This window comes from Chrysemys picta, chromosome 11 (assembly GCF_011386835.1).
Source record: "Chrysemys picta bellii isolate R12L10 chromosome 11, ASM1138683v2, whole genome shotgun sequence".
Classification (NCBI taxonomy): domain Eukaryota; kingdom Metazoa; phylum Chordata; order Testudines; family Emydidae; genus Chrysemys; species Chrysemys picta.
In genome coordinates, this window is record NC_088801.1 from 77,217,875 (window position 1) to 77,234,655 (window position 16,781).

Here is a 16,781-nt window from a genome sequence, read left to right on the forward strand (position 1 = left end):
TTAACTGAGCCTCACTCTTTGAGAGAGGAAACAAGCCTCCATATACTGGATGTAAGAAGAGACCTCACCTTTACCTAGATAGGAATAGGCCCTTTAGGACTTCATCACGGCTTTTCATCTCAATTGCAGAGCAAATGAAAAGACAAGTGATCTCCACCCAAAGATTGTCCAAATGGGTTGCAGTATGCATCTTAACCTGTTACGAAGCCTCAGGGGTTCACTCCCTCTTCCCCCACCCCAAGAGTGATTGCTCATTCCACCAGGGCTTCAATCTATCTTCGTAGTCCTATTGAAAAATATGCCTATCTCAGGCAGGGCAGCCATTTGGTCTTTGGTGCACACGTTTCCCCAGCACTATGCTCTTGTGCCTGCTTCCAGAGGTGATAGAGCTTTTGGTGATGCTGTTCGACAGTCCATACATCACCCTGCTCAGGAATCTCCTCACGTGAAGCACTACTCAAAGGAGGAGAGGTTACTAACTTTGTGCAGTAGCTGGAATTATTTGATACTTGTGTTCTGTGGGTGCTCCACTACCAGCTCTTCTTCCCCTCTGACTCAGTCTTTTGCCAGACTTCTGTGGTTAAGAAGGAACTGGAGTGGCGCAGGGTCACCCCCATTCCCCTAGAAATCCCATGCTGAAGCACAAGGGTGCCTGGGGCACAGATGCGGAAGCTGCTGACAAAAATCTCCAATCAGGAGTGCACAGGCATGGAGCACCCACAGGGGGACACATCTCGAAGAACTCCAATTACTAGTGTACATGGTAAGTAACTTCTCCTTGTATGAGGCTAGTGACATGTTTATTATATGATTATATTGGTTTAAGTTAGTGGACGGTGAGCCAGCAGGACAACTCACAGATTAGAACGACAATGGGGAAACATCTTCGCTTCAGGGATCCTACATCCTTCTCTCCAACAAAATTACAAGCCTTGTTTTCTCAATGGTGGGAGTTAAACAATCAAAGAGTTAAAAAGTGACTTCGACCCTGTTAGGGGGCTCATTCCTTCACCCTCTCACCTCCCCGTTCCCTCTCGCATGAACAGAGCAACACCCCCCAAAGTCCAAAGGCGCAAACAACTCGATGCCTATTGGGGTGAACCCCCAGCAAGCATGACTCCAGCCTCCCTCCCCAGCGTCCCCCCCTCCCAGCTCCGACACCACAGAACCCCGCCTATGTCCCTGTTTCTGTTCCCATTCCCCCCCGCCAGCAAAACAGGATTCCAATTCCCCCACCCCCATTCCCCGTTCCCATCCCCCCGCACTTCCTGACTGACCGCAGACCCCACAGCAAAACTTGAGTCCTGCCTAGCTACACCTTAACCAATGATTCTACTAAAATTCAACCAACCAATCCCAACATACCGTAACATGGTTATTCAACCAATTATATTCCACCACCCCAACTGGTCCACACCCAACAAATTAATTATACCGCAGACACAAACAATCACAGACTCAAACAGAGCCCATGCAAACAAACATACCAAAAAAAAGCGAGGACTTCACATCCCAGCTATTAATAAGTAAGTTCCCGCCAGACAGAATGCTTCCACCAGGTTTCCTTCCACGTCCTCCAGGCTTCTCCTTCTCTGGAGGAGATAGGAATATCAGGATAGGATTTTATTCCCAACAGCCCAATAGCACCTTAGCTCAGTGTAACTAGTTTAAAATGTGAGGATGTGACCGTTCACCTCCCAGCCCATGGCTGCCAAAGGCCTTACTTAGCCTAAGAACAGAGCCTCAAACTGTGACAGTACAAAAAGGCCCTTACACAGACACAGTGACTTTCAGTCTTTCTTTTACAGCTCCACAACTAGCCAAGTGACAAAAATACATGTAAATTAAAGTATAGGCCTTTACAAACAGGCCTAAATATCTATATCCTAAAAGACCCTATGAAGGGTGATTATCAAAAGATGGAGCAGGATCTAAAAACATGATTCCTGAAGCAGACAGGCTGAACTGGTTTTGAATGTTAAGGGAACAGATTATGCCACCCAGTCCCTAGAAGTCTTGTTTTTTTCTTGGAAGTTTAGACTTACCCAGTATGCCCAGGTGGAAGATGACAAGATGGGTGAGGGAATATCTTATATTGGACCAACTTCTGTTGGTGAAAGAGACAAGCTTTCAAGCTACACGGAGCTCTTCTTCACATCTGGGAAACGTGCTCCGTACTCCGTGTCACAGCTAAGTACAAGGTGGAACAGATTGTTTAGCATAAGTAGCTAACACATTTCAAGGGACCACTCAAGATGAAGTATCCCGTTAACACCCTTCCAGTCATAGGGGGGAAAGAAAGGTGGGGCTGGGGAAAGGCAGCTGGTGGGTGGTGGTAGTGGATTATAGGTGGTTTTAATAAACCATATTTCTATTCAGTCCATGATTTTTAGAGTCTAGCAAAATGATGAATTTAAGTACCAGGCATGTCTTTTGAAAGTGCTGTGCAGGTTCCCTTTGTGGATGAGGACTCATAGGTGGGATAGAGAACGATCGCTTTGTGAAAAGTGTTCACCCACAGGGTGTGTTTCCTTTATCATTTTCCTGTGTGAGTTCATTCAAGAGCATAGTGATTGTCTGGTTTCACCCACATAGTTGCTATTAGGGCATTTAGTGAACTATATGAGGTACACCATATGTTGTGATAGGCATGTGTAGGATCTATGGATCTTGAAAGGTATGTTGTAGGGAGTGTTGATCATTGAAGCAGTAGAGATATGTTTGCAGGTTTTGCATCTGGTGCCACTTTGAGTTGGTGTGTCCTGGTCTGTTGGGAGCTTGCCTCTGATGATGAGCTTGGAGAGAGTTTGGGGGGTTGTTTGAAGGCCAGAAGAGGGGGCTCAGGAAAGATTTCTTTCAGGATGAGGTCCCCATCAAATATGAGTTGTAACTGTTTGATGTGTGGGGGTGGTGGGCGACAACTAGGAGTGTGTGATTGGAGGGGTTTTTATTTCTGTATGGAAGCAGGTTCTCGTGGGGTATTTGGGTATCTGGTAAGCTTGACATCTGTATAAGCTGTTTAATGATCTAAAATCATCTTTCTCCAAAATTCTTTGGTTCTAAGTAAACAATTGAATCGCTTTAAGAAGGCTGTCTGGTCACTGCTAGTCAGAGCTCCTGGAGGGAACAGAACTGCAGGGACTGAACTAAGTCCGACCTGCTGGAGGTAATCACAGCACCAGGGGACTACAGACAGCCCAAGGCCTGGGCTGAGTATGGGAGAATTGCAGGATTCAACCTGGAGAGAGGTGACAGGTTGAGGCCTGGGACCTGAGGAGGTTGTGCTCAGAGACCAGCAAGTCAGAGGTGCAGTTATCCCAGAAACAGATATGTTTTTGATTGTGGACACTAGTAAAAACCTAGTAGTGCCAATAATCAATGTTAGTTACAATACAGTATTCAATTTATCAGTAAAATGGTCAAAAAATGCAATTGTTTGCTTATGGAGTGGCAGCAATGGTGGAAGAACAGTTGAGTAGCAAATTATTCCAGCATGATGCCAGAGTGTACAGAATTGTTTAGCTGTGATGACTGGACACTGGTATTTTTGTTTTAAACATGAAGTGGTCTGTAAGTGGTGCAAACTTTTAAAAATGGTCATACTGCATGTTGCCATTTCTCTTTAACAGACCATCGTGAGCTGTACTCAGACAATGTTCTGCTGCTTTTCCATGATTGCTGCATTCAGCTATGCACATGTGGATTTCCTCCAGATTTAGGCACAGCAAAAACTACATTCGTTTATAGTAAAGTAGAGGATGTATCCCATATATGACTAGTAATGTATAAAGGCTCCAATGGCACACTGGTTTCTAATGTTTGCACATTCCACTGTCTTTGAAATTATGGGAACTTTCCATCAGAGAGAGAGAGAGAGAGAGAGAGAGAGAGTGTGTGTGTGTGTGTGTATATATATATATATATGTATGTTTGTAAATTAAGAACAGCATCCCTTTTTAGCAATTAAAATGCATAATTAAGAGTATAAATATTATGTAAGCTACAGCTTATCCTGCCGCGTTTGAAACTGGCTTGATCCAAAGCAAACGCTTTCATTTGTACATCACAGATTTAAGGCAGGACTGGAAGGGACCTTGAGATGTCATCTAGTCCCTCCCCCTGTACTGAAGCATGACTAAGTCAACCTAGACCATCCCTTTTATGACTAAATGCAATTCGCTTCAAGTGCTCACCTATAGTGTCCTGCAATGCAAATTACAGTGTCATTAGCACTGGTGGCTCTGCTCGGTCTCCACACAGCAAAGATCAGTCTGTTAATAGCAGGACTCTGGCCTGGACCACACTTAAATGTTAGCTTGACCTTTCTACTCCGTGGGTCAGGGCTGTGACAAACCCAGCCTCCTGAGCGCTACAATTACCCTCCCTCCCCCCCAGCACCAGAGTGGATACGGCGGGAACGATGGGAGAACACGTCCATAGCTGGGGAGTGGATCGGCTGCAGCCACACAAAAACCCTCCTCTGTTTGCTGTAGGATGCGGCGGCTGTGGCTGCTCCTTATCTCCCCCCCCCCCCCGCTCCCCGGGGGGCTCTGGCCGGCGCTGTTTTGCGGGCCGCCCCCGCCCCGTGTTTGCAGCCCCGCCGCGCGCTCCGCGCCGCCGCCCCCCGAATTCAGGGGCATGAAGGCGGCGGCAGCAGCTGGGCTGGCGCGTGCTTCCTGGAGGCGTTTCCTAGGTGACGGGGCCAGCGTCGCGCGCAGGCGCAGAGCCTCTGGCCGTGCAGCTGCTTATGTGCGCAGCGCGCGCTCTGCCTTGGCCCCTACGTGCTACTGTAGCCTGAAACCCCGCCCCCCCTGCCCGGCCTGGTTCGGAGGGGGCGTGGCCCAGCCTGACTCCTCAGCCCCCCCCCCCCGTGCGTGTCTCGCGAATTCCAGTCCGTCAGGCAACGCTGGGCTCGGTACTTCCGGGGGGGCGGGGCTAAGTGACTCCCACCTCCCCCGCCTGCCGTGTGAGTGCGGAGAGCGGCCGCCCCCTAGGAGCGCATGCGCGGTATCGGGCCGCTGCTGCGCCTGACGGTGTGTTTCCGGGTCGCAGGGACCTTTTCCGGGGCGTGGAGGCGAGTCTGGGAAGCTGCCGCTGCCGGGTAATAGCGGTTCTGGGGCCGGGGGGCGAGCGTCGCCCAGCCGCGGGGCCAGGAGACCGCGGCTGCCTGGCCAGGGAGCCCCGCGCTGTCCGCCCCCGGGGGCGGCGGGAACGGGAGCCGCCCCCCCCGCCCCGCACTCAGGGGCAGCCCCGGGGACCGGCCCCCGCCCCGCTCCCGCCCCCCTCCCGGGGGCCTAGGCTGGAGCTGCTCCTGGTCCCCAGGCGGCTAGATTTTGTGCCGGTTGTTTTTAGTCAGAGCCAGGAGCAGGTCCGGGGCTGGGGTGAGTGTGTTTATTGCCCCGACTTCTACTACAAGTAACAGGGACGCGAGGGGCTGGGCCCGAGCCCTGGGGGGGGGGGAAGGGGGCCAGCACCCACGGCCACTGCTCCAGGGCTCCCCTTCGGCGCCCCCAGCAGCGGGGGGGGGGGGGGGGGCGCTGCTGGCTGACTGACAGCTCCAGCCCCACTACCCTGGGGCTGAAGCGGAAAATGCCATGGAGGTCATCAACTCTAGGGCCTCTGTTCCTGCGGTGGGGTGACTGGGCAGCTCCTGAAACGGGTAACAACAAGGGGGTGAGGACAGCTCCAAAGTGCCTATGTCACTGTTCAGGATCAGGCTTAGGCTACTTGAATCGCGTAGGTATTTTTGAAAATTTTACCCAGACTCATTTTTGATTTGGCAGCGGCAGAGACATCTTAATTTAAAACAAGACCCAAACCTACGAGAGTGAGACACCATGGCGCAGTAGGTCACAAGCAGAAAGCAGAGAAACACCATGAGACAATGACAGCGCTTAGCATTGGCTCACTTTACATCAAATTGTTTTGTGAAATTGCATTGTGAGGGTGAATGTCATTCTGTCATCTTTTTTCCCCTTTCAGGTGTTAACTGTTCATCTGAGTACCTGATGGTGAAATTTGTTCCTCTTTAAATTGAGGAGACCATTGTTATGATTCTCCGTGACTAAGTACCATTCCCCCCATCGTTACGTTACGTTACGTTATATGCCAAGCTGATACAATGATGAATTCTCAAAGTTTCTCATTACCAACAATGGTGCCCAGTAGCTCTGTTATTAATAGCTCCGTGACTAGTAACTTATCAACGAACAATCCACCCAGCAAATCAGTTCTCATTAGCAAACCGTTTAAATGCTCTGAATGTGGCAGGTCTTTTGCCCAGCTGACGGAGCTGGAGCTTCATGAGATGTCTCACGCTGCGGAGCGACCGTATCGCTGCGAGCTCTGTGGAAAGACCTTTGCGCAGACATCCGCTCTGGTGAAGCACCAGCGTGTTCACACAGGAGAGAAGCCTTACAAGTGTCCCATGTGTGGGAAGACCTTTGCCCTGTCCTCTGGCCTGGTACTACACAAACGCATTCACACTGGCGAGCGGCCCCACACCTGCCCGCTCTGCGGTAAGAAATTCATCTCCTCCTCCCACCTGGCCCTGCATCTGCGCTCCCACACGGGCGAGAGGAAGTACAAGTGCAATGTGTGTGGGAAGCTCTTCCTACAGTCCTCGCACCTTGTGAGGCACAAAGCAATCCACACGGGGGAAAAGCCCTTCAAATGTGAGGACTGTGGGAAGAACTTTGGGCGTGCCTCACACCTGAAGACTCACAGACGTGTTCACACAGGGGAGAGGCCTTTCAAATGCACCCAGTGCGAGAAGGCCTTCACACAGAAGGCAGGACTGATCCTGCACATCCGCCTTCACACTGGTGAGAGGCCCTACAAATGTGAGAAGTGCGGGAAAAACTTCCGTTCCTCCGCTCACCTCATGTCGCATCAGCTCCTTGAGTCTGGGGAGAGGAATTTCAAATGTACCACATGCAGTAAGGCCTTTAAGCAGGCCTCATCTCTCAAACAGCACTTAAAAACACATGAAGCCCGCGAGCCTCATCGCTGTTCTGTTTGTAGCCGAACTTTTTCTAGGTCCTCTTATCTCCAACTTCATATGAGAACGCACAGTGGGGAGAGGCCCTATCATTGCATGGTTTGCAACCGGACTTATGCCAAAATGTCTACATTTGAGAAACATTGTAAAAAGCATCAGCAGGATGAAGAGAGGTGTGACATCAGGCCCAGAGCAATGACTACAAGGGCAAAAGCACTGGCTGAAAAGAAAAGGCAGGAGCAGAAACAGCAGCACCAAGATGACCACCCAGAACAACATCATCAGCCTGACAGAGAGCAGCAACAAGATGGAGAGCAGTAATAGTCACTAAAACCAAAATTGGGTGTGGTTCCCCGTGCCCCCACCCCAAATGGGGGAGAGAGTGGCTGAGTTAATTTCTATCAAATAAAAACCCCGTGTCACACAAGTGTTGTTCAAGAAAACATTCTGAAATGGAATTCTGCATCCTAAAGGTGCAATGCAAACACTTTTCTTTGTCATACCATCATCTCTCCAATAAGTCTCCCAATGCTCCATACAATCAGTGTTGTGTTTAAAATGTTACACGGTTACAATAGAGTTTCACAAAGTTCATCCTTAGCTATTTTGTTTTAGATAGGTAGGATGCCTCTTCTAAGCTAGAGTCGTCAGGGTTACCATTCAGCCAAAATGTTCAATTTTATAGGGATTGTTTAAAAAAAAAAAAAAGTGGGATGAGTCTTTGAATGCAAGAAGTAAATTGAGATCCCTTGGGTGAAGATTAAAGTAAGTGACATTCCTGCACAAAATGGAGTCCCAACTTTTTGCTTACACTGGTACCAGAAATTGGGAAGGGGAAGCTTAATGGAATTTTAACCTGTGAAGTGCAATTTGTTTCTAAAGCACTGTAAATATCTAGAAAATAGTGTCTGAGACTTTTTTGTCTTACTTTCCCAAGGAAAAGGGAAGTTCTGCTCAGCATCCAAGCACTGCTTGGTGTCTTGAGTGAGATATGTTTGAAGAGTGGCAGGGCTTACTGTGTGGTGTTGGAGATCAGCTTTTTTTCCATCATTTTCAGAAAATAAATAAGGCAAGTGGGGAGAATCTGTAATTCAGGTTAATTTGAACAACTTTGAACTTCCAAAACATCATTTTGTATCAAAGCTGAAAGAGTAATATATATATTTTAAATTAAGCTTTTCAGAATAGAAAATTTGTTGGTGGAGAGAGATTCTAATTTCTGTCCTTGTTTGGCCAAATCAAGTGTACTATTAAAGTATTGTTGTCTTTGGTTAGTGAAACCATTGCATTGGGAAAACTTGGAAATACCATAATGACCACAGTCAAATCAAGTTATTTCATGTTAAATATGGCCGAGAGATCATCTTTAACAGAACTGAGATAACATTCTACAGATTCTGAGGAGCGTTAAAAATATGTTTAAAGTAAACAAAAACAACAGGAAGAAATGTGGTGCCTTTATCAAAGCATAGCTCTTCTTAAATCAGAGCTTCATCCTGTTCTTGTCAGCTTTAAATCATTTTAGCAACACTATTATAGAGCCTACTTTAAATGCTTACTTATCACTTATTATTACCCAAAAAGTCACTTATGCCAGGAAAAAAAGGAAGAAATCATTTCCGTACTTTGAGCATGTTTAAATGCACGTTCCTTATTTTCTATATTGAGTGCATTGACTTTTTCAGACTATATTTTCATGCCATTGTGTGGAAACACATATTTTGCACTTTAAGGATATATTTAGAAAGGCATGTGTCTTTGGTTCTCTGTTGCATACTCACAACTCCATGTTTTTAAGCCAAAAATGTATTGTTGCAGATGGAATGAGAACTTATGCATTGTAAATATATCAAAGAATTGAGTCAGAGAAATTACGCTGTGGGGGAATTGAATTCAATTTAATAGCACATTCACAGTTAACAAAACTGATGAAAAAATCCTTTGACTTGTCTTCAGAATTTACTGTACAGTGGGTGAACTGAGGTACAAAAAAAGTCTTTCACGGACCTGATATTTTTATATAGCTGAATTGTACACTTGCAGTATTCAAACAGACAAATAGAACATCTGATATAAGTCAGAGTTTATTGTCATGGTAACTTATAATGCAAACTTTTGCTACAGACTTTAGATTCATTCTGTTGTGAACTGTGATGTTCTTTGAGAGGGACCAGACTCACGGGGATATATCTGCAGTCGTGTTATGCAGCAGTGCCATACAAGTAGAGTTTATCTTTTTGTACTTCAATATGCCTATTAAAATAACCACTATAAATGGCTGTCTACTTTTCCATCCTAAGACTTCTGATTTTAATCCTTTTACTCTAAACTGTTTGCTACCAAAAGTAAAATGGAAATCACTAGTAGTTTAGCTTCTTTTAAAACGTTTAAATTGTTTTAGCTAGCTATATAATGTTTCTCTGCTAGTTGTGGTATTCCCCTTACAAAATGTAGAAGTCATTGGCACGCTATGTTCTTACTTGCACTGTAGTGTACTTCCACTCAGAATTCAAAGATGATGACAAAAGAAACTTTTTAAGAGCTATCTTATTCCCTCCATGTTGCTCCTTTTGTGCTTATTTATTTCCATTTTACACACACCCACCCCTTTTCTTTTTTAATCTTCCCCTTTTGCTTTTTCAGTTTCCTGCTCTGTCAGCTGTCTTCTCCCAGTGACCGGAAGCCCAGGATGCAGGATCAACCCAGAAATTGTAAATTAAAAAAAACAAGTTCCAGGAGTATTTCAGAGTGGAAAAATGAAAGTATGCTCTATTATGCCCTGAATGTTACACTAATGTAAGTAAGGCTGGGCAAATCCTGTAGATTGAAATATAACTCTTAGGAGAGAGCAAGTTCAAAAATGTGATTCACAGAAATAATGCCAATCCCTGTATTTTTCAGCCTAATGCACAGAGAGGAAGCAGAAAAAAATGTTTTAGTGTCTCCTCCCCCCAAAAATGAAAGTAACTTTCCATACTGAAGTAACTTATGGTACCTGATTCTAATTAATTGTGAATTTCAAGATCCGTCCAATGGTGCAATGATTTGGGTTTTTTAGAAGGGGAATGTTTTCGCTTTTGGAACTGGGAAAGCTTTTATGGTGAAGTGTCCCCTTCCCCATGGAATGGATTCACCTCCTTCCTGCTTTCTGTAATCATTTGTGTGTTTAGAAGAGACTGGGTCAGCCCTGACACATGGCCCTTATCTTAGCTGTTTGCTGAGAAAATAGTAATGGGGTTATTTACAATAGAGCAGTTTCCCACCAAAGTAGGATTCAGATGTCCAAAGTGTCACATGCTTGGTCAGTCTCATTCATCACAATGCTCCTCTAATTCACTCATCAGGCACTAAAAAAATTGTGGTTTGTTTCTCATTGTAAAGGAACATGGCAAAATAATTTTAAAAAGCGCCCTTGTTTCCCTTAAAACGTTCCAGTAACATGCGTGAGATTGGAATGGTTTACAGACTGAAAGCCCAGTGACATACATCTCAGTGGCTCTTTACAGTGGGGGACATTGTGCTGCTGGAATGAACGCTTCAGTTGGAGCAAACAGCAAATACCAGCCTAGGAGAACGAGTGACCAATAAGTGTATGGATTTAATCCTTCCCAAATTCATTTTGTTGCTGTCAACATACAAATTCATAGCTTTCCTTTGGCTCTCTCCTGAGTGCACAGACCATTAATGGTGAACAAAACAATGCATTTTGGTAAGTATACTGTTATCAGGATACCAACACAAGACACTGCTTGAAAAAAAGGATTGATGTGCATAAATAAGAAACGGTCTACGAATGCTGATAATTTCACGTCTAGGCTGCTTTAGTAAAATGGGAGGGTTCTTCTTCCTAAAAATACTTGGTCTGTCTTTGAGGAGTGGGGGGAAGAGCTAAGATGTACAGCGACAATTCAGATAGTAAAATCACAGTGCAGAAAGCAATGGAAACATTTCAAAAGACAGAACTAACTGAAGAGAATTACAAAATAGTATCTGTGAACCAAACTGCTCCTATGTTAGTGTTTCTTTTTCAATCTCTGCAATTTGTATGGAAAGTCCTTTTTATACTACTCACAATCCACATAATCTTGCTGTAATTTTGTCCAATTATTTCTCCTTTCCAATTAACTTATGATTTTGTTGATAGGTAATGCGCCTCTTAGCAGAGTAAGGACTGTAACATCTGTGGCTTTAGTCCTCAGATACCTTCCTCTCTGCAACAAGTTGTGTCTAATTTGCATATCTGGGCTTAAAATTGGGAAACCTTAAATTCTTACTCCTCTTAGAGAGGTAGGGGAACTTATTTGCATTCTGTTCGGGTCTCTGATATCACTTAGCTTTACAATAAAAATACCAGCATTAAATAGGTTAGTGAAACTGTCTAAACAAGATGGCTTACCCCATTGTTCTGGAGAGAAGGATGGCGGGAATCACATCTCCAGTATCAATAGATAATATATTTTAAGGATAGGTTGGGTCATTCAAGACTTGAGATTAAAATAAATTCACCTTCCTTTGCCACCATAATTTAACAACTTTGCCTTTGTTCCCTCCTTTGAGAGAATTAGACACATCAGAGGTAGAAAAGGACTCATTAATTCATCTGATCCATCTCCCTGTCTCCCTACAGTAAATTAACCTAAAAAACACATTTCAACAAGTCCCAAATGAGGAAGCTACCATTGCTTTCTGGGGGTATTATCCAAGTGCTCAATAATATATAGTCCTGTCAAGAACTTTTGAAAACAAATGCTTCCCCTTTTAATTTCATCCTGCTACTATTAGCTGCATCTGTTGGCAACCCTAAATGAGTTCTCTTTGCCCTTGGTCTGTATCCCTTTCAAACGCCTGTAGATTTATCAGATTTAGCCCCCTCTTTTTGTCACCTTGGGCCTCCCGCTACTCCATCCAAAAATATCACCGAGCAATCACTTCCCTACAGTGAACAGCTTGCTGCTTCCAGCACTTCCTCTGCACTATTCAGATGGTAGGACTTGATCTGTTTGACAGCCATCACTTCCTTCCCCACATGGCTTCTCTGGTGCCTTGTAAGGTCTGAGCTCTGTTTGAAGCTTCTTCCCACAGTTTGTGCCTGTGCAGGTTTCTCTTGTGTGAGGCAAGTGCTGATGAGCTGGTTACAGTGTGTCCTGGTGCTTGTGGTTCCTCTGGTGCCGGATCAGGTTGGAGTTCTGGCTGAAGGCCTTCCCGCAGGTGGGACATTTGTAGGGCCGCTCCCCTGTGTGCACTCGCTGGTGAGTGATGAGGTGGGAGCTCTGGCTGAAGCCCTTCCCGCAGGCAGGGCAGATGTAGGGCCTCTCCCCGGTGTGCACTCTCCGATGTCTGAGTAGGGTCAGGTTCCGGTTGAAGCTCTTCCCGCACTCGGGGCACTGGAAGGGCCGCTCCCCTGTGTGGATACGCTGGTGTTTCACCAGGAGGGAGCTGTCACTGAAGCACTTCCCGCACTCAGGGCACTGGAAGGGCCGCTCCCCCGTGTGGCGTCTCTGGTGGGCGAGTAGCTTGGCAGGGTTGGCAAAGCCTTTTCCGCAGTCAGTGCACTGGCAGGGCCGCTCCGCGCGATGGTTCCTCTGGTGAGTGCTGAGGTGAGAGCTGACAGCAAAGCGTTTCCCACACTCGGTGCACTGGAAGGGCCGCTCCCCAGTGTGGACCCGCTGATGCGTGAGCAGGTTGGCACTCTGGCTGAAGCCCTTCCCACAGTTGGAGCACTGGAAGGGCCTCTCACCTGTGTGCGTCCTGCGGTGCTGGGCCAGTGCCGAGCGCACCCGAAATCTCTTCCCGCAGTCCGCACAAGTGTAGCACTGGTGCTGTGCGTGGGCTCTCTGGTGCCTGCCCAAGGCCAAGGAGCTGTGGAAGCTTCTCTGGCAGACCCCACAAGGGTAGGGCTTGGCGTGGGTGCGCTGATGCTTGAGGAAGTGGGAGTTGAGGCGGAAGCTCTTCCCGCACTCACTGCACTCATAGGGCCGCTCCCCAGTGTGAGTGCGGTGATGTCTGACCAGGTTGGAGCTCTGGCTGAAGCCTCTCCCGCAGGCAGGGCACTTGTAGGGCCTCTCACCCGTGTGGGTTCTCTGGTGGGTGATCAGGGCTGAGCTCCAGCTGAAGACCTTCCCACAGTCTGCACATGGATAGGATTTCTTTCCCATCGGGGCTCTTTGGTGGCTATTGAGGCCTGAGCCCCTGCTGTACCTTTTCTCACAACACTTAAGTGTTCATTGACAGCCTGTGGAGACAGCTCTCTGATGGACAGTGGTGCCTTTAATGTTTGTGAGCTCTCATCCACAGTGAGTGGATTTACTCTCTCTCTTTTGGAGGGCTTACCCACTGTCTTTCTGGGCAGTTACAACTCTCACAGGCTCTTTCTTGATCAGGATTCTGGGAAACGTTCTCTTTGGATCTCCCTGAAATTGTTCCATCTGGTTCCCCTCGCTCAAGATTCTCTGCACTCTCACTCACAATCCAAACGTCTGCTGGAAAAAAGAAAAAATCAGACACCCTCGTTCTCCGTGTTCAGGAGAAAGGGAACTGTAGAGGGTTCATCACGATTTTTGGTCTGGTTTAATTCAGATTGAAATTCAGGAGCCAGTTTCTTTTAAATCCCTTCTCCAGAGGAGAGAGCATTGCAGTGCCAACATCCCATATGTACAACTCTACAAAGTCCGAGTGAAGGGAGGGCTTACTGTCTTCTGGAAAGACCTCCGGGAGATCTGTGAGGGACATGACCGAACAGCTGTTTATAGTATTGAATTTGATGAAGCACAAACGTGAGCGCTCACAATGGCTTGGTTGGGACTTCACCTCTTTTTTTCACTCATGATTGGTTTCTGACTTGAGTTTCCTCCTCACTTTTACAGGTATCACGGGTATCTTACTTTCCCCTGATTCCAGGGACCCATGGCTTTTCCTCTTGTTCTGTACAGGAGATCCTGTCAGGTTTAGGTGTCAGAGATCCTGCTCAAAATAGGAGATCCAGGCTTGTTACAAAGATCGTTCTGTGATTTTAAACCCAGTGTCTGTCTTTACTGGGGCTTGTATTATCAAAATGGATGGGAAAGAGTTTGCTGAGCCTCTCTGGGAAAGGCAGTGTTCTGGTGGGAGATGTGACCCAGAGAGAGTCAGACTCCTCCACGCATTGCAGGACTCAATGATTCAGCTGAGCTGCAAACATTAAGCCACTTGCCTATTACTAAACCCTCAGAGGGTCCAGAGCACACTCAGAGGATGAAGTGGAGAAATACAGTGATTACAGGTACAGAAATGACCCTGGACAAATAAATATAATAACTCTTCCCTCAGTGCAAGATCTGGCTATGGAGAAATTAGCTCTGCCATTGTGTTTCTGCATCTTCTTTTCTCTAGGAAGAGGTGGGATTGTGGCACTCTCTCTCTCACAGTTTTGGACTGGTTACCCAGAATTCTAAGGGACTTGGGAAGATCCCTGACCAGAAACTGACCTATGTCCTTCACAGAGAGTGCAGCCTTCTCGTAAGTGAAGGAGAACAAGCCCTTACCCAGGGAGATGAGTCCTGTAATTCTCCTGCATGACATCCCTGTAGAAGACCCTCTGATGAGGATCCAAAAGTACCTACTGCCCTCTGGTGCAATAGACCGTCACTTCCTTTATGCAACAAGAACAGGAATACGTGTGGCACCTTAGAGACTAAGTTAGTCTCTAACGTGCCACAAGGACTCCTGTTCTTTTTGTGGATACAGACTAACACGGCTGCTACTCTGAAACTTCCTGTATGGTCACTGGCACCTGACAAAAGAAGCATCTCCCACTCCGTACCTTTTGCCCTTGAAACAATCCCACTACTGATCCTGAGAAGCCCCAGACCAGCACTTCCTCTCCATTCTCCCATATTTCACAGGCTTCATTGCTGCTTATAGTTTCCATAAGTATCCAGTTAGTCATCTCCCAATTGGCCCTCATTCTCAGGGCCAGCCCTTCATTCTCCCCTGTTCTGGCAGAGATCATCTGCCCTCTCCCTGTTATAGCTGTAAATGCTGACAATACTGGGAAGCTGCAACTGCAACTAACCCCTGAGGAACAGATCTGTCTTTGTCCTGAGCGCCCTGTTTCCCTTTCTCTGTCTCACTTCTTGCAGGAGCTGTAGGGCCCATGCTTGGGCCTCAGCAGGGCTGAGAGTTCACGCTCTCAACTCTTGGGATTGCACAGACTATTATTTACATCTGGGGGTGGGAAACAATTCCCAGAAGTCCCTGTCAGTCACAGCGGTGCTGATTCCCAGGCTAGAAGCCTTGGGCATTTCAAGGCATTAGATTCTTCAGTTTTGTGGATTTCCCCACCAAGGTGTCTGATCCTAAAAGGTCAGGTTCCAATAAGCCACGCCCAGAGCTGCTCCAGACTCCACAGCTCCTCCAGTCATATTATTCAGATGCGTGAGCAAGGAAAACCCATTCCGATTCAGCTTCTCTCCCCAGCACCATCCTGCCCAGGAGCTTAGGTCAGTATTAACTCATTTTACAGACAGGAAGCTGTGGGACAGTTGCTGGGAGCCTGGCCTCCCAATCCCATTCCTCCAGCTCCCTTGATTTCACCATCTGTGTTTTCTCTCCGTGCCAGTCTCTTCCATCTCCATTTTCCTCCTTTCTCTTAACTCCTCACCTGTCCCTGCCCTTGGGATCCTCTCCCCATACCTCCATGACCCCTTTTCCAATTTGTTCTGCTCCTAGGCAGTATCCCACCCACCAGGCCCCCTCTTTGCTGTAACCCTCCAGCCTTGGCAACCCCCTCCTAGAATGGGCTGAGCTGCTGCTGAGACTCACCCCCTGTGAATGTGCAGGGGTGCTGGCGGCCTTCTCCCCCCAGTCTGTCTAACCTCCCTAATGCTGTCAGGAGAGGCAGCACGGCTGGGCTAGCAGTGGGGCTTGGCTGCTTGCTCAGTACCCCTAGAAGCAGGAGTTTCAGGATGGCCTTGGTCACCATTGTCTGAATGGCATTGGAGCAGGGAGGAGTGATGGGCGGGGCCAGCATGTGGCTGTCCCACCAAGTGAGTGACTTGGCAAGTCTCTCCTCCCAGCAGGTTTAACCGACAGCGTCAGCCCCACAGTGTATTTACATCCCCTCCCCTCTGCAGGACACACCCAGTCCCCAGAAATCCCCTACCTGAGCGTCTCCCCTGTGGCCGTTTCCCATCTTCATCAGAGTGGGACAATGGGAAGGGAAACGTGGACGCTATTCTGCAGACCATCAGGGTGAGATGGGCACCTCGCTTTCCTGTGTCTGTTCCCTCCCCTGGGAGAGCAGGTTATTGTCTCAGCTGTAAATTAAACCCAGGAGCTGTCCAGTCCCCGACCCGTCAGTTCCTTATCATCCCACTTCCTGCCTCCCCTCCCCTCCCCTTCTCCCAATGCAGAGCTACAGACACCATCAGCTACTCCATCCCCTTCCTGTGTCGCTCAATACCAGCTCGGGCTGCAACACTCACCGGCTTCAGGCTTCATCTAGCCCCCTGAGAAGCCCCACGGGCTCTGCAGACATCCACCTGAGCCTCAGACTCCAGGTATTTGAGAGAGGGAAAGGAAATGCACAAGCCCCAGAGCTGCTGCTGTTAGTGACACAGGCTCCTTCTCCCCATCACACTTGCGGGAGCTGATCCAGCTAAGGGAAAGAGACAGTTCCCAGGAATGGGACAGTGACCAGGTGTCCCAGCCAGAGAACCTGAAAGGGGCAGGAGGAAGGAGCAATAAAAGTTGTCTAGGTAACTCAATATCCAGCTATCTGAATTTTACACTGCTGCCCATCACT

General features: G+C 47.5%; 2 protein-coding genes across 11 annotated transcripts in view; one reads left to right on the plus strand and one right to left on the minus strand.

The window, feature by feature from the left end:
- The first annotated feature begins 4,899 nt into the window (after window positions 1–4,899).
- LOC101952551 (zinc finger protein 239-like) overlaps window positions 4,900–16,781 on the plus strand; it is a 33,666-nt gene continuing 21,784 nt past the window's right edge. For 2 of the 10 annotated variants that reach the window (XM_065562265.1, XM_065562266.1), the window contains exon 1: window positions 16,404–16,536. The gene's annotated coding sequence lies outside the window, so the exon portion shown is untranslated. The other 8 variants (XR_010591678.1, XR_010591672.1, XR_010591674.1 and 5 more) reach the window with 8 other exon arrangements.
- Window positions 9,067–13,155, minus strand: LOC101952291 (zinc finger protein 436-like). The gene has a single exon (XM_065562267.1). It carries the CDS (start codon window positions 13,153–13,155, stop codon window positions 12,133–12,135), a length of 1,023 nt encoding a protein of 340 aa, XP_065418339.1. The 3' UTR covers window positions 9,067–12,132.